At 41.6% G+C, this 27,591-nt stretch overlaps 2 protein-coding genes across 2 annotated transcripts in view; one reads left to right on the top strand and one right to left on the bottom strand.

The window, feature by feature from the left end:
• LOC140491402 (uncharacterized) overlaps positions 1-27,591 on the bottom strand; it is a 272,700-nt gene that overhangs the window by 106,959 nt on the left and 138,150 nt on the right. The gene's annotated exons all lie outside the window — the stretch shown is intronic.
• LOC140491195 (myeloperoxidase-like) overlaps positions 1-27,591 on the top strand; it is a 121,347-nt gene that overhangs the window by 12,443 nt on the left and 81,313 nt on the right. The window contains exon 4 of the mRNA XM_072589174.1: positions 20,535-20,710. Within this exon, the coding sequence (XP_072445275.1) occupies positions 20,535-20,710 (176 nt within the window). The remainder of the gene's footprint in view (positions 1-20,534; positions 20,711-27,591) is intronic.

Raw genomic sequence — 27,591 nt, 5'->3', positions numbered from 1 at the left:
CACAGACATTCGATTTAACTCCTTGATGAGATCCTTTCCACTATGGGGAAAATGTCTCCCTACCCACATTGTCCAGACCCCTGGAAATTTTGAATGCCTCTGGCTAATTCCTTTTTAAGCATCCCTTTTCGAAGATCAATCCCAACCTCTCAGTCTCACCAGGAATCTTGACCTGACCTAGTGAAGAGAGGTGAAACAGTTTGCATCTTTTGACTGCAATCGGGTTTTGATTTTAAAACAGACACACTTTACCAAGTCAGTGTTTACTCATCTCTTTAAATGTGGCTTGTAAAGAAAGAGACAAAGGTTTCCTTGAGTTTAACAAGAAGTCAATCTACAACCCACCCAGTTAAAAATCTGATAATAGTAAAATCATAAATATACGTCCTGACTTCTGCAACTCATGCACAAAAACACATCCGCAAAATAAAAATGCAAATGTGCAAGTTATAGAGTAACAGAGGGTATCTTGGGCCAAAGTAAGGTTCGATAAAGAGAAAACGATAAATCAGAGTCGTTTGGTTTTAATAGAGAGAGTTTGGCTCCCGGCTGAGGCAGTCTTAAGTTCTGGTTAATATGTCTGTCCTCTTCTAGAAACACAGTTGTGCAGGTTGAAATCTTCATCGAGATTTTTCCGCCTGCTTGCAGGAATGGTGACACAACTAAATGCAGTTAAAAGCCTGCTGGGACTTTATTCGTTTATTACAACCAGGTGAGAAGGTGTGAACTAGTTCCTTTCTTTCACATTGCCTTGGTCAGTTGCAACAAAGATTTGACTTTTTTAGCATGAGAGTATAACTCTAATTAAAAATGTAGCTGACTAACAATTACAACATTAAGGAGCCAAAGGCAAAAATAAGCTTATTGCTTGTGAACTCTGAGAAAAATAATAAAGACACAATGTAACTTATAAGAGACATGCTCATGATATCCTTACTGTTTCATATCCTGTGACTGAAGGGTATTAAACGCCTCAGTCTCCAGCTTAACTGGAGTCACTTGAAACATGGATATTGATGGAAAAATAAGACCATAGAATCATAAGACATAGGAGCAGAAATTAGGCCATTCAGCCCGGTGAGTCTGTTCTGCCATTCAATCAAGTTTCTCAACCCAACTCTCCCGCTTTCTCCCCCATAACCCTTGATCCTCTTGATACTCAAGAACCTATCTATTCCTTCTTAAATATACTCAATGACCTGGCCTCGACAGACTTCTGTGGCAGTGAATTCCATAGATCCGCTACTATATGACAGAAGAAGCTGCTCCTATCTGCATTCTAAAAGGTCTTCCCTTTATGCCAAGGCTGTGCCCTCGGGCCCTAGTCGCTCCTACTAATGGAAACATTTTCCCAACATCCACATTCAGTATTCAGTAAGTTTCAATCCGAACACCCCACACCCCATCCCCCCACCATCCTTCCAAACTCCAGTGCATATAGAGCCAGAGTCCTCAAACATTTCTCATATGTTACACTTTTAATTCTTGGGACCATTCTTGCGAAACTCCTCTGAACCTTCTCCCGGGCCAACATGTCCTTCCTGAGATATGGGGCCCAAAACTGCACACAATTCTCTAAATATCATCTGACTAGATCCTTATAGAGCCGCAGAAGTATATCCCATCTTTTATATTCAAGTTGTCTCAAAATAAATGACATAATTACATTTGCCTTCCTAACTACTGACTCAACCTGTAAGTTGACCTTGAGAGAATCCTGGTGTACTAGAACTCTCAAGTCTCTTTGCACTTCAGACTTCTGAATTTTCTCCTCATTTAGAAAATAATTCATGCCTCTATTCTTCCTACCAAAGTGCATGACCTCACACTTTACCACATCATACTCCATCTGCCACTTCTTTGCCCATTCTCCTAAACTGTCCAGATCCTTCTGCAGTTTCCCCACCTCCTCAATGCTACCTATCCCTCTACCTATCTTTGTATCCTCTGCAAACTTAGCCAGAATGCCCTCGGTTCCTTTATCCAGATCATTAATGTATAAAGTGAAAAGTTGTGGTCCTAACACTGAGCCTTGCGTAACACCCCTTGCCACCGGCTGTGATCCTGAAAAAGACTTTTTTATCCCCACTCTCTGCTTTTTGCCAGACAGCCAAGCTTCTATCCATGCTAGCACCTTCCCTTGAACACCATGAGTCTTTATTTTACTCAGCAGCCTCCTGTGCCACATCTTGTCAAAGGCTTGCTTGAAGTCCAGGTAAATAACCTCAATTGGCTCTTCTTGGTCTAATCTGTTTGTTATTTCCTTCTACCAAATTTGTCAGGCATGACCTCATCTAGATGAAAACATGCTGACTTTGTCCTATTTTACCAAGCGCATCAAAGTATTCAAAAATGTCATTCCTCAAAGTGGATTCCAGGATCTTAACAATGACCGAGATTAGGCTAATTGGTCTGTAATTTTCCATCTTTTGCCTCACTCCCTTTTTAAAACAAGGGTGTCACATTAGTGATTTTCCAGTCCTTTGGGACCTTCCCTGACTCTAGCGGGTGTGTGGGATGGCTGGGTTGGACAGGGGGGTGCGGGGGTGCAGACAGGGGTCAGACGATGAGTGGACTGGGGGCAGTGGCAGAAAGAGGATGGGGGGCGGGACAGAGACAGACGGGTGACGGGGATGGGTGTGGACGGGGCGGGGGTGGAATGGGGACAGACGCGGGTGGGGGGGGGGGCCAGGCCCATGCAGCTGTCTAGTCTCCTGAATGGGAAGCGGACTTAGCAAGTGCTCACTGTGTCAATCCCATTGAACTAGTAGGGTGGGAGGCTTCAGCAATGCTGCCAGTCCCTTACATACAAGTGTGTGTCTGCTCAGAAATAAACGCTGAGACAGACAGAGGGAGCAAGGCAGGCAGAGCGAGGGAAAAGGAAACTTCTGAAACTCCTGAAACTCCAATTCCCAGCGAAGAGGCATTGAATCAGTTATCTGAACAATCAATTATCCAAACCAAATACTGCCCACTCATCTCGTTCGGATAATCGAGATTCCTCTGTATATCTAAAGAAACTCTTACAGTTTTCCATTATATTACTGGCTAACTTACTCTCATATTTAATCTTCTCCCTTCTTATTTCTTTGTTTGTTGTCCTCTGTTGGTCTTTGTAAACTTCCCAATCCATTAAACGCTTTCTCTTTTGCTTTCATGCTGACCCTGACTTCCCTAGTCAGCCATCCTTCCTGTACCATGCTTCATTTTCCTTGGGATGAGTCTCTGCTGTGTCTCCTGAATTACTCCCAGAATCTCCTGTCATTGCTGTTCCACTGTCTTTCCTGCTAGGCTCCTCTCCTAGTCCATTCTACCCAGCTCTTCCCTCATGCCTCTGTAGCTGTCTTTATTCAGTTGTAATACTGTTACCTCTGATTCCATCTTCTCCCTCTCAAATTGCAGAGTAAATTCAATCATATTATGATTACTGCCTCTTGAAGGTTCCTTCACCTTAAGCTCCTTTATCAAGTTTGCCTCATTGTACAACACTAAATCCAGAATTGCCTACCCCCGAGTGGGTTCTACCACAAGCTGCTCCAAAAAACCATCTCGTATAGACATTCCACCTGATTGTAACTGCATAGCTTACTCTTACACACTGAAATGCCTGTATCTGTAATATATGTACATACTAAGAGCTCTAATAAATATCTATTACATTTTTTCACACTCTGTTCCCAGCTATATTTCTTACATTACAGGAATTAACATAAGCATTGCTTCACTAGGTACAGACATCTAGTTGGAGGCAAAAGCTTGATCACAATGGTATCACTAGATTATAGCGAGAGTACTGTAGGAAGCATCAATGGCCAGTTATAAAATGATTCACGTTTTCAGTGATAGATACTTGGAAACCTCATTGAAGATTAGCTAAAGGATATCCCTAAACTGAAAAGCATTCAGAAAACCAACAGCACCAATTTCTGTGAGTATAGATCTGAAAATTGAACAGCTATAAGTTTTGCTGCTTAAAACATAGGTTAGAATTCCTGACCCTCTCATCAGGCTGCTTTGCAGTATAAAAGAACTGCAATCAAAGGCTTCTTACAGTTTAAATACAGAGTCTTTCTGATTGAAAACATGGTTTTCTAAAACACTAAAAAGTGGTTTTCCAGATTAAGGGGCTTTACCTTCATGCAATGGTTAGCTGGTACGGCCATTTTGTCTCTTCAATTTGGCATAAAAGTAGAGGGAAGTCTGTGATTTCATTATTTCTTATTTGGCACAAATTCATCGGATTGCTACCATGGGCATGCATATGTTGAAGGGAGAATTCTAAAGTTATCAAAATCCAATAAAGGGACAGCATTCATGTAGAATAAAGAAAAACAAAAGCAAAAGAAATAAGCAAAAAGGATAGAGCCACAAACAAAGCAAGCATGCTCTGCACTCTACTTCAAATTTTAAAAATGCAACAGACCTCTGAGGATAAATGGAAGACAAATAGTTCATTATGGGTTGGGCAGACAATGGTTTCTTCATTGAATTACAGCTATTCAAGCAACATGTGCAGCTTGATTTTGTAGATCAAGTAATAGATGCTGCTGAGAAGAGATCTTTGAACATCTTATCACAGGTCTAAATAAGCAAGGAGGAGCTTTACAGCATTAAGTCATCAATCTGTGTGGGGAATATCCAGACCATTTGAAGAACACCTGAAAGTAAGAATGAACCTCAGGAATACTGGAATCCAACTCTCATACAGAAACCTCAAAAGTCAATTGAGCTGTTTGTCACAAGATGCCACACCAAAAAGCATAAGTCTGATTTCTCTGAAGAAGAACTCTCAGAGAGGCTCAGGAAATTGGTAATCACCTCTACACTGACTTCTGGGCAAGTAAAGATCCATACCATTGATGCATTATCTGAAGAAGGACAGCAGTTTAATTCATTGTGACAGGCCAATAACAATTGTGTGCCTCTAGTATAACCAGAGCTGATGCTACAGTCAGCAAGGTGCATCAAACCAACACTTTCAGCTCCTGGTGGCAGCACAATGCTATGGATTGGCATTTACCAACATGAAGTGCCAGGTCAACGTCAACCGGACCATCTTTCTTCAGTCCATTTACTTTGCCCATTGAGTCATTCTGATCCAAACAAAAGGCTATTAAGCAAATGCCAAACCCGCAGGATAAAAAGGATGAGTGACATTGCCTCAGATTTTTCAACTTCCTCTCATCATATAGTTGCAACTTCAGAGAATAGGTATCTCTGCTGAGAAATTTATTTAAGAAGGACACTCTTCATGTATGACAAGATGGCCACCAGTACATCTTTGATCATCTCAAAATAGACTGACAGAGAAGTCTTGCAGACTGCAATAACCCGACCATAGAAAAGATACTCTCTGGAAATAGATGAATTACAAAAAAAAGCTGAGACATGTGATTTTTGCACGACAAAAACTTGTTGTTTTTGGTTCAATAGCCCTGTCATCTGCACAAGTGACCCATTTCAATATAGTTACAAATACACTGGTACAAATACTCTGCTGGAGACAAAAGCCTGCATCATGACGTAAAGTCATTTGTCTTTTTCAGGGACAAAGAGAGAGAATCTGTGTTCAGATCTGCATCTATATTCTATCACCATTGCTCTGCCAAATAAAAACAGCTGGCAGTATATTCAGCGTCTGCACAAGTAATACTTTCAAAGGTAATAATTGAGGCGATGTCTATCTTTAACATGCTATTGTCAGTCTATCTTCCATAATGCTGTAAATTAAAATAGTAAAGAAGGTTCTTTGCATGCCTCCCAAGGGAGGTGCTGACTAGTTTCATTGCCTTTGGTAAAATGTTAATTTCAGCACAGATTGGGTTTTGACGGTTGCTTTCCTGAAATTTAGTCAAACTGTGTGGGTCAGGTGACTATTTTAGGTCAGTCATTTTGATCCCTTTTTAAACCCATTTCAGTCCATGAAAGTATCAGGTATTAAATTGGACAAAGGAATTTGAGATCAGCATTCCATAGTTTACATTATTATGACATCAAGAGGAATAGAGACAGTGAACAGCTTTTCTTCACTGCTACTCATACATTCTACCACTCAAACAAACTCAACGTTGGCCACATGACTTCATTGTAATTGTCATCGGAAATTCAAAAATCCATTCTATATTTCAAATGGTCGTTTTGATTCACTGCATGGTCACCAGAAATAAATTGGCTCCTTTTTACAAGCAATTCACTTCAACCTGGTGCACTCTTCCATGATTTCATGCTGTGAATCTTAATTTGTGTTTAGGTGGAAATGAAGCTCTTTCTAAATTCAGTGATTTATTGTCTCAGACGGGGTGACCTGTGAATCCAGTGTGACAATCCCCGACTGAGTGCAGAGTGAACCAATGTATGCTGGCAGTTTCTTTTAAAATTTTATTTAATTTAATTCTGTGTCCTTGTTTCAGTTAAAGGCTCTCCATATTTAAAAGATCCAATGTGTGACTGCATGTAATTGTAACATATTGAATCTCTCAATCTAAGAACCATTCCTATAAATTTTCTCTTCATTGCCCTCAATACCTTCACATTCTTGCTCAAGTATAGTGACTGTACCACCAGAATGTCCACGTCCTCTCACTATCCACTTCATAGTTTACAAAGTGACCAAGTTCTGCGTCAATTGCATGTCTTTTTTGATTACTAATTAGCCCAAGTCCTCAGTCGACAACCTTTTTACTATTTATAGATATATCTAGCTCACCCATAAAGAGACGTTATTATATGCTTCTGGAGAAGATGAGACTTGAAATGAGGTCTTCTGGCTCAGAGGTAAGGACTTTACCAAACAGCCCTATTTTTCTATTAATATGCCACTAGCAAATACTGCATTCTTTTTATTTGGAGGCCACTGTTTTCTCATAGTCACACTTTGCTCACATTGCTTTGAATATGGATTGCACTCTCTTATGGTTTCAGTATAATTTCCACAAAGTGGATACATGTAAACTTAATGGCATCCTACATCACAGAAAGACATCAAATTCTCTTGATCACTCCCTGAAAATATGAGAGATTGAAAATGTTACCTGCTTCAGCCTGGAAGGGATCCAACTGGTTTGTTAGAGATGATGATCGTGAACTAACTGGTTAATTAGCTTAGGATCATCAGCAATATCCAGTTTTACACTCATCTTTTCAGTTCTCAGTTCTCTAATGCTTTTTTCTAGTCAGTGCTGCCAAACTGAGTCCTTCGTTTCTTGATGAGAAAGAACCTCCTCAGTCTGCGTTGTATTCTATGTTCTTAAATTCGTCTCCTCTGTCAAAATGAAACCCCTGAAATAGCAACTTGTCTGTACTCCTGTCTGTTGGAGTTATATTTTCATGTGCAGTGATTGCAGGTGAGGTTTCATTCCTAACAATGTGAAGATTGTCATTATGGTGGAAATCAATAGGAGTTTAAGACCTTTCCACACTGTTCATGGGGTCCTGGCTGATAGCTTTCATTGTATTTGGGAAAATGATATCAGCTTAGATCAAAGACAATCTGCCCTACATTGGTTTTATGAAATGTGGCCCACTTATGTGGATATTAAGGATATGGGCCAAAAGCAGGTATATGGAACTAGGCTATAGATCAACCATGGTCTCATTGAATGGAGGAACAGGCTCAAGGGGCTGAATGGCCTACATCTGATTTATGCTCTGTGGATCAGGTGATCCCTGCGGACATTGTAATGACAAATACTTTGGTCCCTTTTGAATCAAGGCAACTATAGAGGCATGAGTGAGGAGCTGACGAGAAATGACTGGGAGAGGAGCCGACAGGAAACTCAGTGGTACAGCAATGTAGGAGTTTCTGGGAGTAATTCGAGAGACACAGCAAAAATTCATCCTGAGGAAAAAGGAGCATAGTACGGGAAGGATGAGGCAATCATGGCTGACCAGGGAAGTCAGGGTCAGCATAAAAGCAAAAGAGAAAGCATATAATGTGGCAAAGGGCGGTGGGAAGCTAGAGGATTGGGAAGCTTACAAAGACCAACAGAGGGCAACAAAGAAAGAAATAAGGAGGGAGAAATAAGGGTAAGCTAGCTGGTAATATTAGGAAAGATTGCAAGAGTTTCTTTCAATATATAAAGTGCAAAAGAGTGGTAAAAGTGGACATTGGGCCATTGAAAATGACAATGGAAAGAAAGTAGCAGGAAAAGAAAATGGCTGAGGAACTGAATTAATACTTTGTGTCATTCTTCACTATGGAAGATACGAGTAATATCCCAAGAATTCAAGAGAGTCGAGGGGCAGAGATGAGTACTGTGGCCATCACCAAGGAGAAGGTGCTAGAGAAACTGAAAGAGCTGAAAGTGGTTAAATCAGCTGGACCAGATGGGCTACACCCAAGAATTCTGAAGGAGATAGCTGAAGAGATAGTGGAGGCTGGAGTAGTGATCTTTTAGGTATCTTTGGAGTCAGGGAGGGTCATAGAGTCAGAGAGATGTATAGCACAGAAACAGACCCCGCAGTACAACTCGTCTGTGCCGACCAAATATCCTAACCAAATCTAGTCCCATTTGCCAGCACTGGGTCCATATCCCTCTAAACCCTTCCTTTTCATATACCCATCCAGATGCCTTTTAAATGTTGTAATCGTACCAGCCTTCACCACTTCCTCCAGCGGCTCATTCCATACACGCACCACCCTCTGTGTGAAAACATTACCCCTTAGGTCCCTTTTACATCTTTCCCCTCTCACCCTAAACCTATGCCCTCTAGTTCTGCACTCCCAGAGGACTGGAAAATCACTAACATAACCACCTCCCCCTCCTTACCCGCTGCCCCACCCCCCCCACCCTAACCTAGCACCCCTGTCTAAGAAGGGAGCAAGGCAAAAGATGGGAAATTATAGGCTGATTAGCCTCATTTCAGTTGATAGTAAGCCTTGGAGTCTATTTTGAGGGATGAGATGTCTGAATACTTGGACATGTATGGTAAAATTGAATAAAGTCAGCATGGTTTCATCAAGGAGAGGTCATGCCTGACAAATCTGTTAGAATTGTTTGAGGAGGTGATGAGTAGTTTAGATCAAGGAGAGCCAATGGATGTTATTAATCTGGCCTTCCAGAAGGCCTTTAATAAGATGCCACACAGGAGGTTGCTGAGTAAGACAAGGGCCCATGGTGTTAGAGGCAAGATGCTAGCATGGATAGAAGCATGGCTATCTGGCAGAAGGCAGAGAGTGAGGATAAAAGGGTCCTATTCAGGATGGAAGTGAGTGACCAGTGGTGCTCCACAAGGGTCAGTCTTGGGACCACAACATTTCACTTTATATATTAATGATCTGAATGAAGGAACTGAGGGCATTCTGGCTAAGATTGCAGATGATACAAAGTTAGATGGAGGGGCAGGTAGTATTGAGGAGGCTGGGAAGCTGCAGAAGGATTTAGGCAAGTCAGAAGAGTGGGCAAAGAAGTGGGAGATGGAATATAATATGGGAAAGTGTGAGGTCATGCACTTTGGTAGGAAGAATTGAAGCATGACTACTTACTAAATGGGGAGAAAATTCAGAAATTGGAAGTGCAAAGGGTCTTGGGACTCCTCTTCCAGGTTTCTCTTAAGGTAAACTTGCAGGTTGAGTTGATACTTAGGAAGGCAAATACAATCTCATCATTCATCTCGAGAGGACTAGAGCACAAAAGCAAAGATGTGCTTCTGAGGCATTATAAGGGTCTGTTCAGACCACATTTAGAGTATTTTGGGCAATTTTGAGCCCATACCTCAGGAAGGATGTATTGTCCCTGGAGAAGGTCCAGAGGAGGTTCGCGAGAATGATCCCAGGAATGGAAGGGTTAACATATGAGGAACGCTTGAGGACTCTGGGTCTATATTCATTGGAGTTTAGAAGGATGAGGGGGGATTTGATTTAAACTTTCCAAATACTGAATGGCCTGGACAGAATGCATGTTGGGAAGATGTTTCCATTGGTAGGAGAGACAAGGACCTGAGGGCAGAGGAAAGGAAAGACCCTATATAAAAAAAAAGGAGAAACTTCTTTCTCCAGAGAGTGGTGAATCTGTGTAGTTCATTGCCACAGCAAGCTGTGGAGGCCAGGTCATTGCGTATATTTAAGACAGAGATAGATAGGTTCTTGATTGCCAAGGGGATCAAAGTTTACAGGTGAAAGCAGGAAAATAGTGTTAAAAAACCTATCAGCCATGATTGAATGGTGAAACAGACTCGATGGCCTGAATGGCCTGATTTTTGCTCCTATGTCTTATGGTCTAATGGAAAACATCTTAAGTCCGTGAAGCTTTCAGATATTAAATCTGCAAATCAGTTTTAAGATCAAAATCTGTAACAACAATCACAGTCACTTTCACAGATGTTGTCAGTGCTGACCTTGCCTTGCTCTGGGGCTGGAGTTGTAGCAGCAGCAGATGTCAGAGTTCAGTAAGCAATTCCCTATAAAGTGGCGATGTCTGAGACAGTGAGGAGTATTTAATGCTGCTGCAGGAGCAAGTTGACTGGTTCTGAGGTTGGTGGTAGTGCCATGTAAAGGGGGAGGCAAGTAAGAGGGATAGAGCAGGATTACCCTTACAGCTCCCCTCAATTCATTCCAGGGCAGGCTGACTCAAAAGCAGAACTTCAGCTAGGGGTCAATTCAGGCTAATTCAGGGTCATGTATAGGATTCAAAGGGCAGTGGCTGCAGAAAGAGTCGGTGCCATCTGGACCAACTGCACCAATTAATTCTTGACTAGTCTGCCAGTGACCCACGAGGTTGTCCCTCCTGCTCAGGCACTTTGTGCCCAAAAGAGGGGCCCATTGACAGCCAATCCAACAGGACAGCAACTCTTTATCCCTAACATCAATATCCATTTTTACTGCCCACCCTCCACTGCCATGTCCTAGTGAGCCTGTCCCTGTTTACCTGAGTTCTGGGACTGTGTGGCTATTTCTCCTTCAGAGCTCCTGTGAGACCACTGCATAGTAAAGGGTTAATATACAAATAAATAAATAGTAAACCATGTCTTTGGTGATGTCGGACATCAAATGATGGAGAGCCTCTGAAGATACACCCATGCTAAGTTGGACGCTATAAATATTTCATGACATATTGAATAAAAAAATGTTCTAAAAAGACCTGGGATACCAGTAACCCACTCTCAGGTGATGTCTTCTGAGACTCATTACCAGAATAACAGGTTCACAACCACCTGCAGTAGTACTGGATAGCTGCTGGCATCTGGTTGATTGATAGGAGGCAGGTCCAATAACTGAACGGATCCCCATTTAACTTCAAGAGAAAGACGGTTGCCTTTCCCCACTGTGCCTTTGCGGAAGCTGCCCTAAGCTTTCATCTATCCCTCAGCACGTAGTCCTGGACCTTGGAATGTGCCAGTCTGCAACACTCGGTCAAGGTCAACATCTTTCTCTGGATGAGCAACAAGTTTCAGATGGAACATAGAGTTGATGGCACTTGAAGTGCCCCTGATGTTGGTCTCAGTGTACGTCCTGGGGAACAAACCGTGGAGCACAGGACCCAGTGTCATGGAGCTGCTTGGGACAAACCTAAACAAAAACCTCTGCATCTCTGTCCAGACTTCCTTTGGAAGGGCACATTGGGGGTCCATTCAGTTAGCAGACCCTCCCGATGCCTCAAATCTATGTAAATATTATCTTGTACAAGTAAGAGATGCATTTGGATTATTTGCTGGCATCACAAAGCTAGTCCCTTTTTTTTCTAAAAACTGTTCCTTGGCTCAAGAATACTCTGCCCTTGATTTTTTTTCTGAGGGGCAATAAACTAGGCCGGGCTCCGAACATTCTGGTTTGGTACAGAGATGAAAAGGATTTTGAAAGGCCTTTTGTTTATATGTAAACAGGTGAGACTTCAGGCCAAAGTGGTCATGCTTTCGAAGTGGGTGGCACGGTGGCTCAGTGGTTAGTACTGCTGCCTCACAGCACTAGGGTCCCAGGTTCAATTCCAGCCTCTGGCAACTGTCTGTGCGGACTTTACACATTCTCCTTGTGTCTGTGTGGGATTCCTCCAGATACTCTGGTCCCCTCCCGCAGGCCAGATGAATTGGCCATGTTAAATTGCCCATAGTGCTAGGTGCAATAGTCAGAGGGAAACAGGTCTAGGTGGGTTACTCTTTGGAGGGTTGGTTTGGGCTGAAGGGCCTGTTTCCGCATTATTGGGAATGTAATCTAAAGTGACCTATGGAATGAAAGGGAAGTGGTCAGCTGTCTAGCTGAGCAGTTTAATTCAGTCTAGAACTGGCTGGGAGTTCAAGAGTGAGCTGTGTGGAAACTCTTCTGCCCTTCAAACATCAACCTGTAAGTATCTGGCCTTTTCTGTGCTGTGTTTTAAAGGGAGTTTGCTTAATTGGACTGTTGGGTACATTCGGAACGGCATACTTAAGTCTAGTTTGGAGAGATTTGAGTTCTGTAGGTTCTTTATTCTATTCTTCATGTTTCATTGTGTAACTTTGTGAATTAATTTTTTGTCTGTTTTAAACCTGGTAGTCAACCTCGCTAATTTAGTCCAGGTAATTGTCACTGTACACTTACCAAAACAAATTGCAAAGTTATGATCTGGGCTGCCTGCTTAAGAATGTTTTGAGTGGTTCAGCCAGGTCCATAACACTGGATAGAGTCAAACTCAAATGTTTGTTTGTTATTTCATATGCTACTGTACAGAACCAAACTGTTTTAGGGACAATGTATGTATAGATACGATATTGTTAGGAATAAAGTATATTTTTGAAATTTAAAAAAATTGATGAGAAGTAGGACAATCAGCCCTGGAAGTCCTGTTGACCGAGTAGTCTCCTTTAATCACACTGGGGATGACCTGGAGCAGTCTCAATAGAGTTGCACTGGTTCCTGGCAGGGGATACTCTTTGCTCCACACCCCCATGACCCCCCATGCTTTGTGTCAGTATGTCCAGCCCACTGTTCCTCACTGAGATGTCAGTGGGAGGATTGTTCCCTGCGCACACTAGGTGGATATGGCCTCCTGCTGGGAATCCTTCTCCTTTTCTCTTTCCCTCTCTCCCAGAAACTTGCCCTGCTCAATCTTCCTGGCATGCTTTTGTGGATACATGCCACTGCATCCAACTCTGCACAAATCAGGACCAGCACATACAGTGCCAGTCTTTGGAAAGTTTAGTAGCTTTCGACAACTCTGGACAGCACTAAACATTTCTCCAGTCTCAGTAAAAGTAGGAATGGATAAACAGTTAGCTTGTAAGTGGTTGATGATCCATTTTAAAGAGTGGGAAGGTCTTGCAGTTCATGCTTATCTTTGGGAGGTGACGGAGGGTGTTCATTTGATGGATGGAGGAAACTGAGTTAGTGCTTCAAAATGACTGACCTTAATTAGTGTCATGATTTGGAGAAGCCAGTGTTGGACTGGATTGTACAAAGTTAAAAGTCTCACAACACCAGGTTATAGTCCGATAGGTTTATTTGGAAGCACTCGCTTTCAGAGCACTGCTCTTTCATCAGGTGGTTGTGGAGTATAAGACCATAAGACACAGAATTTATTGCAAAAGTTTACAGTGTGATGTAACTGAAATTCTATATTGAAAATATTGAAGGGTATCATCCAATAAGCTTCAATATATAATTTCAGTTACATCACACTGTAAACTTTTGCTACACCTTCTGTGTCTTACAATCTTAACCTTCACAATCACCTGATGAAGGAGCAGCACCCCGAAAGCTAGTGTGCTTCCAATTAAACCTGTTGGACTATAACCTGGTGGTGTGTGACTTTTAACTTAAATAGTGTGACACACTCCGTACATGTGCACTAATGATTCTAGCCCTGGCTAGCACCATAACTGTGTACATGCATTGTCTTCCCATTTGTCTTAGAGGCAAATTGACAGTAATATAGAAAAAAACTGGTGTAATGGAGCGATATTTAATGGCCTTTACATATTTATATCAGTGAATTCTTGCCTTAGAGTGTCAGAGTCATAACAGTCCACAGCATGAAAACAAGCCCTTTGGCCCAACTTGCCCATGCCACCCAGTTCTCACAATTTAAACTAATCCCATTTCCCTGTATTTGGTCCATATTCATATCAACCTATCCCATCCATGTACCTTCATCAATGTTGCTCTCTAAAATTAATTTGATGTCTTCACAAACATGCCATGAATCAGTTTTAAATGTGTCCATATTTGGCTTTAGGGAATGCTGCATAGTTAAAGATTTTACAGATTCACGTTTTCCAAAGGTATGTACAAATCTGGTACAAGCAAAATCAAAATGGTTCCTTCAGTGTAAATGCTATTACTTCCTAGAAAACATACACAGGAGTGTAGGAATCAGACAATGCAGCTTTTCAAGCCCACTCCACCATTTAACATGATCTTGGCTGAGCTTCAACTCCACTTTCCTGCCTGTTCCCCATTGCCCTTTACCCCATTTTTCATCAGAAACATATCTATTTCTTTCTTAAACTTGTTGATTGATTCTGACTCCACTGCACTCTGGGGCAGTGAGTTTCACAGATTCACAACCCCCTGAGAGAGAGAGCTTCTCCTCATCTCAGTTTTGAACCTACCTCCTCTCACTCTGTATCTTTGACCTCATGTCCAAGACTGTCTTACAAAGGGGAATGTCTGTTCAATGGCTACCTCATCAATCCCCTATAGCATTTTACATTGCTCAATCAGATTCCCCCTTATTCAACTGTTCCTTGTATGACAGCCCTTGCATCCCCGAAATCAACCTAGTGAACCTCCTTTCACTTTAGCTGGCCCTGCTCAGCAAATATTCTGACTTGGACCAGTGTAATTTATCTATTGCCTATGGTATATTGGCCTTGAGTCAAGATAATTAATCCTGACTTAGTGTTTTCTAATTGTTCACTGTTTATAGCAACACTGATGAGTTACAAAGAAAACTTATTCAGTTGATATTTCCAGAATGTTGTTTGTGCACGTTAATGTTTGGAGGCACTGTCTAGGAAGGAATATTACAAAAGAATGATTGATGTTATCTTAAGCAACCAATTTAAATGTTTCCCTATTATCTTCATTATAATATGAAATGTATTCTGACTAGATAAATATCTATTTAACATTTTCCTAATTGTATTGCACTGAAATGATCAAATTCTCACCAAGAAACAAAGGAGAGTGAGACAGAGACAAACTCCGTTGCACTGTCCCCAAAACCTGGAAACTGGGGCTGGTAACAGCTCCTTGCTCTGTAAGTAAAGAGGCACATGATATGCATTTTAGAATGTTGGAAGAGCTCTGGGCTGTTGTTCCATTTTACAGCATTTATAGAGTTTAGTATTTTCAAGCATAAACTGAGGCATCAGAACTGAGCTGGGTTTAACTCTCAACAGGCTGTGTTTTCATAGTGGCAAAGAACTGCTTAAAGAATGCAGGGAATGAGGAAGAAATGTAAGACGGGGGACATAACAAAATGAAGGGGTAAGAGAGCAGAGGGGATTAAAGCTGACAATGTCTATGTTCATGGCATCTCCTCTGCCAAAATCTAAGGAGGATCAGCCTTTGGTAAAATTAACTTTGATGGAAAAGCTTATGGAAGGGGCTTTTATACATGGTTTTGGATCGTAGAGAATACTGGTGCTCTTGTGTCATGGAAGCAGAATTCTGTTGGGTTAAAATCCAAAACAGCATCAATTGCTGCATTGCTGATTAGGACTGGAGTGCAACTGTCTTCCAAGATATAACCTACACATTTTAGCTCACTCACGCATAACAGATGAAAAACTGAGGGTATGGAAAGAGGTGTACTATGTACAGTATATTTCACAGAGGGTAGGAGAAGAACCTGAAGAAAGGTTTGTGGGAGTGGGGGAAGGTAGAAGTTGTTATAGGTTTCGGCACTTCTTGTACAATGAAATTACCTCATTCGAAATCAATAATATTCTCCAATTACTTACATACAAGTCAGTCAGGAACCTTTTCTTTCTTGCAAGTGTAGGAATAGCTTTCAAATAACAAACAAACAAATATCACAAACTAGGTTGTACTTGCTGGCATTATTTTTAAACATAACATTCACAGACATATAACATTGTCTACAACAAACAGTTAGTCTTTGATTAACTCTTCTTGATCAATAATTACATTTAATCTCATACAATGAACTCAAGGCAAATATCCACATGATCTATTTTAATCTCTTGTAGTAATTTTGGGAGAAAATTGTCAAAAGTCCCTTGGAGACTGTAAAAAAGTGCTATTTTCACCATTTTTGCTGGGTTCCTCTGATATTATATTGACTAGTATGCTCAAAACTACAATTCCAGGCTTCCCAGTTTACCCAGGATCTAACAGTAAACTACCTGTATTCTTGAGTCAGATTTTAGCTATGTTAAACACAATAAGGTTCTACATTGTCATGAGTCAAACATGGGCAGGTTAGTAAGCAAGTTAACAAGTGAGATATTCATTCCTGAACCGCACAGTAACTTGGACCATTGGCTTTAAACATAATAAATCAGAAAAAACAAGAGTAGATCATCTGGCCATTCAAGCTTGCTCCACCATTCAATATGTTTGTGGCCTTTAAATAAAATATTGCTCCTCCACCATTTGAAAACTGAGCTGTTAGGTTTGTACAGACAGATTTGTGTCTGTTATACACCATGTCTGACTGGTATTTACATGAGTAGCCTAGCGTCTGTGTTGTGGTGCCATCAGTCGGTGGCAATGACATTGCATGTGGTTTGGGGCAGTAATGAGTTAGGTACCTTCAATGAACTGAAGGCGCCTGGAGTTACTCAAAGTCTAGTTGCAGCTCTGCATCACTACACTGTGGGTGAGTCTGTGTATAATGTTCTTGCCCTTTAAAGGGCCTTGCATCATTGGCTCTTTCAGTCTCCTTCCTCAATGGTCAAGACAAATACCCCAGGTATGGTCATGGCTATTCTCTTTCCCATTGCTCAGTTTTGATTTCCAGCACATTCCTCACACATTTCTCCCTCAGCCCCTGGCATTTGAGGTGACCATGCCAGAGTGCTCTTGGCATGGACAAACCACTCCCTCCTGCATTACCTTGCTCCCATCCATGTTGGTTCCTGAGTCTTGTTCCTTTGTCAATGGCCTGCTTTGTGCCCCCAAACCCCTTTCCCTTTAGTGTTTGTGGTCGGCTCCAATGGACTGACTATGGCCCAGCCACTTAAGCAACTTAACCAGATAGTCCCAAGCGAGAAGAGCCCCAGTCCCTGACTGAAGGCTCCAGATCTCCCTGACTGCATTCGCTCTACTCCTGGACTGGCTGCTACAAAGTCACAAGACTCACTGTGATCCACTCCTTGGACAGCAGAGGCATGGGCCTCCTGACTGAGAACAGCCCGACCATCTTTGTGACTATAGCCCATCCATTGGACTGGAATGGGAGGTTACCCTGGACTTTCTGCTCAAGGATCCCAGACCGAGGGGACACTCGATGAGGGTTTTGTCATTTATATAAATAATTTGGATGTGAGCATAAGAGGTATAGTTAGCAAGCTTGCAGACGACACCAAATGTGGAGGCATAATGGACAGTGAAGAAAGTTAACTCAGATTACAACAGGATCTGGACCAGATGGGCCATTGGGCTGAGAAGTGGCAGATGCAATTTAATTTAGAAAAATGTGAGATGCTACATTTTGGGAAAGCAAATCTTAGCAGGACTTACACACTTAATGGTCAGATCCTAGGGAGTGTTGCTGAACAAAGAGACCTTGGAGTGCAGGTTCATAGATCCTTGAAAGTGGAGTTGCAGGTAGATAGGATAGTGAAGGCGGTGTTTGGTATGCTTTCCTTTATTGGTTAGAGTATTGAGTACAGGAATTGGGAGGTCATGTTGCAGCTGTACAGGATGTTTGTTAGGCCACTGTTGGAATATTGCGTGCAATTCTGGTCTCCTTCCTATCGGAAAAATGCTGTGAAACCTAAAAGGGTTCAGAAAAGATTTACAAGGATGTTGCCAGGGTTGGAGGATTTAAGCTATAAGGAGAGGCTGAACAGCCTGGGGCTATTTTCCCTGGAGCATCAGAGGCTGAGGGGTGACCTTGTAGAGGTTTACAAAATTATGAGGGGCATGGATAGGGTAAGTAGACAAGGTCTTTTCCCTGGTGTGGGGGAGTCCAGAACTAGAGGCCATAGGTTTAGGGTGAGAGGGGAACGATATAAAAGAGAACTAAGGGGCAACCTTTTCACGCAGAGGATGGTACGTGCATGGAATGAGCTGCCAGAAGAAGTGGTGGAGGCTGGTAAAATTGCAACATTTAAGAGGCATTTGGATGGGTATATGAATAAGAAGGGTTTAGAGGGATATGGGCCAGGTGTTGGCAGGTGGGACTAGATTGGGTTGGGATATCTGGTCGGTATGGATGAGTTAGACTGAAGGGTCTGTTTCCATGCTGTACATCTCTACGACTATCTTCCTAAGACTTTAAGACAAGGCTGTCTGCTTGCTGCACATGTAGTGTGTTTGCCCTCGTGAGTTGTTAGCACATGGTGCAGATGTAGACCCCCTTTGACTGTCGACTGCTGATCAGCAAGGCAAGTTACTTGGTCATGATGTGCCGATGGCAAAGCCAGCCAAGGCATGGAAGCTGGGAGCATCCAAATAGGAGCTAAATGAGTTAGTGCTAAGACAGCAAGTGAGCATCCTGCAATATAGTTTGGTCCAGTCATTGAGCTGGGTGCCTGTCCCTGCACGCAAAGTGTCCTTTCAGCCTTTCAATGTTAGCTGCTGGTGCATGCTGCACAGTAAATCTGCACTTACTAAGAATCCTGTAGGTGGATCCATGAAGCTCCTGAAGCATTGGCAATTATCAGATACCACAGCTCATGGATGAGAAGTGCAGGGAGCTGGTGCCCATGAATCGTGTCTTGGGATTCTGCTGGGCAGTGACCAACATGAAGGTAGTAACCTACTGAAGTCACCAGGTACCCGCTCTGGCGTTCATGTCAAGAATTCTCACCATCCAATCATAGTGCTGGGTGGTAGGGTAGGAAGCTGCATACTAATGAAGTGAGCATTAATAGGGCACTTAAAAACTCACAGACGCTGACTCAGAATCTCTCATCGATGCCTGAAACTTGAGTTAAAAGATGCAGCTAATTATTGTGGACTTCAAAATCGGCCTCACTGGCCTTCTCAAAATTTTACCACATTTCTCACATAGATCATATCATTCAGGCCCTTAAAAAAACAGCCATGGTTTATGATAAGAAAGAGGGACTTAAAGAATGGATAGGCCCAAGGAAGAAAGGATCTTAGTAAGTATTGAAAACTAACCAAAACAACCAAAAAACAGCAGATGCTGGAAATCAGAAAGAAAAACAATATTTGCTGGAAACTCTCAGCAGGTTTGGCAGCATCAGTGGAGAGAAATCAGAGTTAATGTTTCAGGTCTTGGAATTATTTTTCAGAACTGCAGTGTGGCACTTTTTCTTAGCAAAATATTGAATAAACTTCTGAAAAAGAATTCATCAGCAATATCCATCGGGTGTTGTGATGATAAAGAGCCACTATGAGAGAATGTGCACTCAGCAGAATATATGAATGGAAAAGACTGGGGATTGATAATGCAGTTTTTAAACAAATGTTGCAAAACCGAAAACTCTCCTATGAGTGTATAGCAATAGTCATCTATCTGATTGCTTTATGAAGAAAGGAGTAAGATTTAAGAAACTTTGGATATACAGGGCAGTGGATGTATGCAACTTTAATATGTATGAGAAAAGAAAATATAAATTGTTGTAATGGTATCTATTTTGTTTTGCTTGTGTTTACTGTTTTTATAACATCCTGGTTTATTTCATCAGAAAAAATGAGGAGGTATTATGATCTAATATGATCTGAAAAATGCCTGAGATCTAAGGGAAAGAGGGAAAAGGTGATGAATATAGTAATTTTGGATTAATTGGGTATAAAGTTCTTGTATTAATATAGAGTTTGAGTGGAGGTTTCTCGTGATGCAGTGTAGTGTCCCTACCTTTGAGCCAGGAGGCCTGTGTTCAAGTCCCATCTGGTGTCGAGTTGTGTAATAACACTTTGGACAGGATGTTTAGAAAGTATATAAATATGCAGAGCTAGTAATCAGTGTGAGTTTTATGGACTGCTGTTAAATGAAAAGCGAGGACTCTGCTTAAAAGCAGTTGTCTTCTGGTATATAACAAGTGGGACCAAATGACAGTAGTCCAACTGAGCTGAACAAGAGAAGAACTGGAGGATATGGATTGCTTGATTTATTGGTGCTATTAGAGAGATTGAGCAAAACTGGAATTGATAATACACCACAATTACTGAGCACATCCTTCTTAACCGTCAAATCTCCCTTTATCAATTCTTATTGATACTGTTGGTTTATGCAGGAGCTGATATTGGGACTATTTTGCACCTGACGTCTGATCTGTCAGGAATTAAGCTCAGGCTGAAACTCATTTCAAATTGCAAACTTTATTGCAAGGTCCATTTTCATTTCTGGAGGTCAGTCATTCACATGCTTTTTCCTCCCTTTCGGATTCTGAATCAACCTTACAGTGTGCTTATTATAAATATAATTTAAACTCTGCTACAAAATGGTTTCCTGTTATTCCAGCGTTAAGCAGAAACTCCTAAGAAGATCAGCAAGCTTTAAGGACCTAATGATCCTCTTCAATCAGCCCACTGCAGAGACCAGGACTAGAATAAGGTCTGCAGAATACACGCAAGCTGCACTGAGCCTCATCCAACGTAGGGCTCATCACGTCCACAAACGCTCACTGAACATATCAGGTCAGATTTGAAACTGTATCTGAAGTTGTCACGTGTTATCTGAAATATTGCTTTTCTAATCTACTAATTGGAAGTTAGTTTAGGCTAAAGTTAGTTGAATATTTTTTGCTGGATTTTTCACTAAATTTCAGTAGAAAGTTAATATAAATAGTGTCCTTTGCCAAAATATCCATCGAGCATAAACATAAACATTTCAGCTAATTTTACACTGTTAAATAAGTTACTGTTGAAGCAAAATTTACCTGTAACAATTCAGTTTTGTGATTTATCATGTGTTGTTAAGTCAATATAGGTATCTGCACATTGAGATACAGATTGGGTGTATTCTCTGGACTAGATTCCTTTTTGAACATACATTGACTCTGAGGTTATTTGCTCCTTAGTATCTAATTAAGGCTCTTCCACTCATTGTACTGTAATATTCCTTTATTTTGTCATGATAGTGGCAAAATACAGACTGTAAAGTTTCAACCTCTATCATCTAACTTTAGTATCCAAGACATTCATGAACTAAAGTTGTTGTAGAAAGAGAAAAACAAGATTGATCTAAAATAGTGCTAGTCTGCGTGGGTTTCCTCCAGGTGCTCAGGTTTCCTCCCACAATCCAAAGATATGCAGGTCAGGAGAATTGGCCATGGTAGATTACCCATAGTGTTGGGTTCATTGGTCGGAGGGGGATGGGTCTGGGTGGGTTGCTCTTCAGAGGGTCAGTGTGGACTGGTTGGGCCAAAGGGCCTGTTTCCATGCTGTAGGGAATCTAATCAATCTAATCAATCAGCTGAGTACAGATTGAAGTAAATTCAAGAAATAAATTTGGAATAAACTAAATCATCTGAACTGGGATGATCATTTTATCTAAAGAAATTGAACCCTGCAATAGGATTCTGAATCAGGCAACAAGAAACTCACATTTCCAGAGCCAATTTACACTTGTACAAGAAGTTGGATATAAGAGGATACCTGCAACTATCCAGTTTGGAAACACAATGAAACCAGACCTGGGGATACAGAAAAGAACTATATCTCAATAGCTTCTTGGCAGAACAACAGACAGAGAGAAGTTAGATTTATAATAGCAGAACATGGAAGAGAAAGGAAGTTCCAATTGAGACAGCTTGAGCTGAGATGGAATAATTCCATTGAAAACAGGTTTGGTGAAGGAACCAAACATAACACAGATTTAAAGGCTAATGTCTTCAGCGTCACCTATTTCATTTTTAAGTTTGACAAAGAAAAGGTGAATAACTTCCTGTTTCCCTTTTCAGTGGCTAGCACAGCTGTAAAAGTGACTAATTTAACAATTTGCTGATGGAGGGTAGGGCAACAGGGAAAGCTTACAAAGTCTAATCTTGTTTACCTGAGAAGAATGATACTGACAACAATGTAGATAAATGGGATATTTTAAGTGAGTAAAAGATTGTGACAAGGTGTGTAGGAAAATGTCCTGTAGTCTCAACAAATGACAAGTAGCACCCAAAACAAACACAGGTAATGTTGGAGAAACACAGCATCTGTGGTAAAAGAAACAGAGTTGATGTTTTAAGTCCAGTGTGACTCGTTTTCAGAACACCTGGAATTTAAATCTGTTAACAGTTCATATTTGAGCAGTGGGTTTTAAACAGTGGTCGCCTTAGAAAACCTTGCTGAGATCATTCTTCTCTGAGCTCAAAAGCTTAATGGTCTTTCTAATTTGGATGCATGTAGACCAGAAGGTATCTAGTCAAGACATAATTTGATGCACAGACCCATAGATTCAGACAGGCTGCAATTTTCAAGTTATCACAGACCAGAAAGAGAGAGATAGAGTGAGATAAATATTCCTGAGTCTGAGGAATATTCCTGAAGATAAAATGCTGCCTGACCTATCAAAAGGGCCCCAAAGTGCTCCCCCACTGACATCTCAGTCACCTGCCCTGCCTTATTTCCCAAGAGTAGGTCAGGTTTTGCACCTTCTATACTAGATACATCCACATACTGAATAAGATAGTGAGAAAGATCATACGGATGATCCCTGGAAAGGTAGGTCTAACATACGAGGAATGGCTGAGGGTCCTGGGATTGTATTCATTGGAGTTTAGAAAATTAAGGGGAGATCTAATAGAAACTTACAAGATAATACATGGCTTGGAAAGGGTGGACGCTAGGAAATTGTTTCCATTAGGCGAGGAGACTAGGACCCGTGGACACAGCCTTAGAATTAGAGGGGGTAAATTCAGAACAGAAATGCGGAGACATTTCTTCAGCCAGAGAGTGGTGGGCCTGTGGAATTCATTGCCGCGGAGTGCAGTGGAGGCCGGGACGCTAAATGTCTTCAAGGCAGAGATTGATAAATTCTTGATGTCACAAGGAATTAAGGGCTACGGGGAGAATGTGGGTAAGTGGAGTTGAAACGCCCATCAGCCATGATTGAATGGCGGAGTGGACTCGATGGGCCGAATGGCCTTACTTCCACTCCTTTGTCTTATGGTCTTATGGTCTTAAGAACATTTTCTTGTGCACACTGAACAAATTCCTCTCCATCTAAGCCTTTAACACGATGGCAGTCCCAGTTTATGTTTAAAACATTAAAATCCCCTCCCATTACCACCCTATTATTCTCACAGATAACTAAGATCTCCTTATATATTTGCTTCTCAATTTCCCGCAGACTATTGGGGCTCTATAGTCCAATCCTAATAAGGTGATCATCCTTTTCTTATTTCTCAGCTCCACCCAAATAACTTCTCTGGATATACTCCCAAGAAAATGCTCCATAACTACAGGTGTAACCTAATCCCTAACCAAAACCATCACTTCTCCTCCTCCCTTGCCCCACTTTCGATCCTTCCTATAGCATCCATATCCTGGAATATTAGTTGCCATTCCTGCACTCCGTTGAGCCATGTCTCGGTAGTGGCAATGATATCTCAGTCCTATGTTCCCAACTGTGCCGTGAGTTCATCTGCTTTACCTGTTAGGCCTTTTGCTTTGAAATAACTGCAGTTTAATTTTTCAGTCTTACCTCATTCTCTGCCTTCCTCTTGCCTTGCCTTAACTATTTGATTTGCTCCCAATCTCAACTGTACCATCTCAAACTGATCTATTTTCTCACTATCTTTTTGTGTCCCCAACCCCCTTACAGTTTAAAGCCTCCTGAGTCACACTAACAAACCTCCCCGCCAGGACATTGGTCACTATACAGGTCACTCCAAACCCAGAAGAGATCCCAATGGTCCAAAAGTGTGAATCCCTTTCTCATGCAACAGATCCTCAGCCACACATTCATCTGCTGTATCCTCCTATTCCTACTCTCACTGGCACACGGTACAGGGAGTAATGCAGATATTACTACGGTTGAAGACTTATTTTTTAATTTCCTGCCTAATTTCTTATATTGTTTCTTCAGAACCTCTGCCCTTTCTCTTCCTGTGTTGTTGGTACCAACGTGTACAACAACCTCCTGCTGATCACTCTCCCCTTTGAAAATATTCTGCACCATCTTCAGACATCTTTGATCTTGGCACCAGGGAGGCAATAACGCCATTCTGATGTCTCACTATTGGCTGCAGAATCATCTGTCCTTGCCTCTAACTAGACAGTCCCCTATCACAATCAATTGCTTGGAACCTGAAACACCCCTCATTACATTAGAGCCAGTCCTGGTGCCAGAGTCCTGGCTGTCAGTGCTGCATTCCCCTGAGAATCCATCACCCTCTGCATTATCCAAAACAGCATATCTTTTTGAGATGGGGATACCCACATCCTGCACTAGCTGCCCCTCTCTCCTATGTTTCCTGGAGGTAACCCATCTACCTGACTGTATCTGCGGTCTTTCTACCTTCCTGGAACTGCCATGCATCACATCCCTTGGTTCCTCTAAATTCCTCATTGCAACTAGTTGCCGCTCCAACCAATCGATACAGTCCGATAGGACTCACAACCAAACACATGTCCTGCCGACATAATCATTAGGAACATTGAAATTCTCCCTAATCTCTCACATCTGACAGGAATAGCACATCACCCTACTAAAGCTCAGCTCTGCACCTTAAACAATCTACAGACCCAGAAAATAGCACAGTCTTACTGCCCTTAAAATAGTGTTCTATGGTACATCAGTTCCTATGTTTTATATTTTAAAAATATAACCAAGAGACAGATCTCAGTAAATCAAAAATAGCATTCTTTCTTTTTCCTATATTTTGTGACAGACTTTCTCTTAAACTGTTCCACTTTCCCTGGAACACCTCTGCCACCTCACCTTGCCAACTGCTATATATTTATATAACAAAATAGATTAAGATTCATACATTTTATAAGTCTTAAAAACAGTTAGCCTATCAGGGTCTGAAATCCTGACACTTCCAGCAATGAGTAGTTCCAATAAGGTGAGGTGATGCGTTTAGGCAAGACGAATTCTAGAGCGAATTATACCTTGAATGGAAGAGCCTTGGGAAAGGTTGATGGGCAGAGAGATCTGGGAGTGTAGGTCCATTGTACCCTGAAGGTTGCTGCACAGGTGGATAGAGTGGTCAAGAAGGCAGATAGTATGCGTGCCATCATTGGATAGGAAATTGAGTATAAGATCTGGCAGGTCATGTTAAAATTGTACAAGACATTGGTTCGGCCGCATTTAGAATTATGTGTACAGTACTGGTCACACATTACCAAAAGGATGTGGACGCTTTGTAGAGGGTGCAGAGAAGGTTTACGAGGATGTTGCCTGGTATGGAAGGTGCTAGCTATGAAGAGAGCTTGAGTAGGTTAGGTTTGTTTTCATTAGGAAAAAAGAGATTGAGGGGGTCCTAACTAAGGTTTACAAAATCATGAAAGGTATTGACAGGGGGGATAGAGATAAGCTTTTTCACAGGGTGAAGGATTCAATAACGAGAGGTCACACTTTCAAGGTGAGAGGTGAAAAGTTTAAGGGGGATACACGTGGCAAGTACTTCACACGGAGGGTGGTTGGTTCCTGGAATGCGTTGCCAGCAGAGGTAGTAGAGGCAGGCACGGTAGATTCATTCAAGATGCATCTGAACAGATGCATAAGTAGGTGGGGAGCAGAGGGATACAGTTGCTTAGGAATTGGGCGACTGGTTGAGACAGTAGATTTGGATTGGCTCAGGCTTGGAGGGCCAAAGGGCCTGTTTCTGGGCTGTAAATTTTCTTTGTTCTTTATAATGAGGATCACTCCAAAGTCAGCTCTGAAATATCACTGTTTGTTTCTCTTGAACTGAACCCAGACTTCCAGAGTTACTTGCACTTTCTGTCAGTCCGCTGTGAAAATTCACTGCTCGGGTTTTTTAAAATTTCTTTTGTTGAACTCTAAAGCCATTCTTCAACTTCACACGTGGTCGCCCCTGAAAATCCCTCTCCTCTTGTTTCTCCTTCCTCTCCTTTAAAGCTTCATTGTTTTTGATGTTCTGTTTTAAAGTTTCAAAAACAAAGCGTAATACCCTTAGAAATAAAAATAGCAATTACTGATCCGAGAAATGGAGGAAATCAATTTTAGCACTGAGAAAACAAACCTCACTAAAAGGAACAGCTCCTCTTATAGCCATGATTCACTCACGTGCACCATTTTGGATTCCCAAAATGGCTGACAGCATGACATCTCCTGCAAATTTAAAAGGTCAGTCCAGAGAGCATCAGGAAGACTGCAGAGAACCAGAAGACCTGGGGTGGGAAGTTGAGAACTCAGAAAAGTTCAGAGGCCCCACAGTAGACAGTAAATCCCTGTGAGAGTTAGAGAGGTTTGAGTGGCACAAGAATTAAATCAACAGAAATCAGCAAAACAGCTGAGAACTGAGAGAACTCAGAATCCACCTAAGGGCCTGTAAAACATGTGAGATTTGGAGTGGCTCACATAAAGCCACTTGAATTAAACAGGGCTGAAGTCCAGTCAGCAAAATGGGTCAGGACTGAATCTGAAAAAGTTGGGCCAATAGCTAGAAAAGAAGCCAAGAAAGTGCAAGGGAAGGTAACAAAAGATGACAAGGCAGAGTCAACAATCTGGTGAACTAATACCTTCATGGCAACGTTAAAGGAGGACCCAAAACATTATCAGGTCAAGAGGAAATGGAGGTGAAATCTAACTTAGTGGAAGATCCACAAGGGAGTAAGGCAGAAGCTGGTAGCAGAGGTGTTCCAGGGAAAGTGGAACAGTTTAAGAGAAAATCTGTCACAAAATGAAAGGAAAAAGAAAGAGAACCTAATCCACAACAGACAGCACTGGACAGTGGACATTATTGGTGGTATACCAGTGAAGAAAAAATAGAGTTACCCTCTGAGATTCAAAGAACAAAACCAAGTTTCAAACCTGAACCAGTCTGATCAGTGTAAAGTTCAATGAGAGAGAGCAAGATCCATATCTAAATCTAGACATTGTGCCAAAGGTAAATACCAGATTAACATCCACCTCCTAGAAATCAAATCAATAATAATACCCAAATCCAATGCATTGATTACAAAAATTATAGGGTTAAAATGCAGAGACAGCACAGCTTAGGTAGCAAGTTTGGTGGTTAACACCAAATCCAGTTCTCAACCCAATTTCGGGTGAAGAGAGTAAATGTGTATTGTTGTCTCAAAACTTCGTATTATTATATTCACCTTGAAATATAATACTCACTGTCAACACAAAGGAGAAAAATACTGTCTAAGACTGTTTCCTTTGGTGGAAGGCATGACAATGGATATAAATTAAATACTGTCAATTTTCCAGTTCCAGGGAGCAGGCAGAAGTATTTTCTGTGAAGGTATCCTTCATTCAAAGGCCAGCACAGGGAGACAGGACTCAATAGCTTCAGAACAAACTGATGCTAGCCATCAAACTCTCTTTTTTAATTGTGTGCCTTATGCCTTTATTTACATGTTATCCTATAATTATTACAGAAATGTTG

This window comes from Chiloscyllium punctatum, chromosome 19, assembly GCF_047496795.1.
Source record: "Chiloscyllium punctatum isolate Juve2018m chromosome 19, sChiPun1.3, whole genome shotgun sequence".
Classification (NCBI taxonomy): domain Eukaryota; kingdom Metazoa; phylum Chordata; class Chondrichthyes; order Orectolobiformes; family Hemiscylliidae; genus Chiloscyllium; species Chiloscyllium punctatum.
The sequence above is the reverse complement of the archived record's forward strand: the minus strand, read 5'-3'. Positions and strand labels throughout refer to the sequence as shown.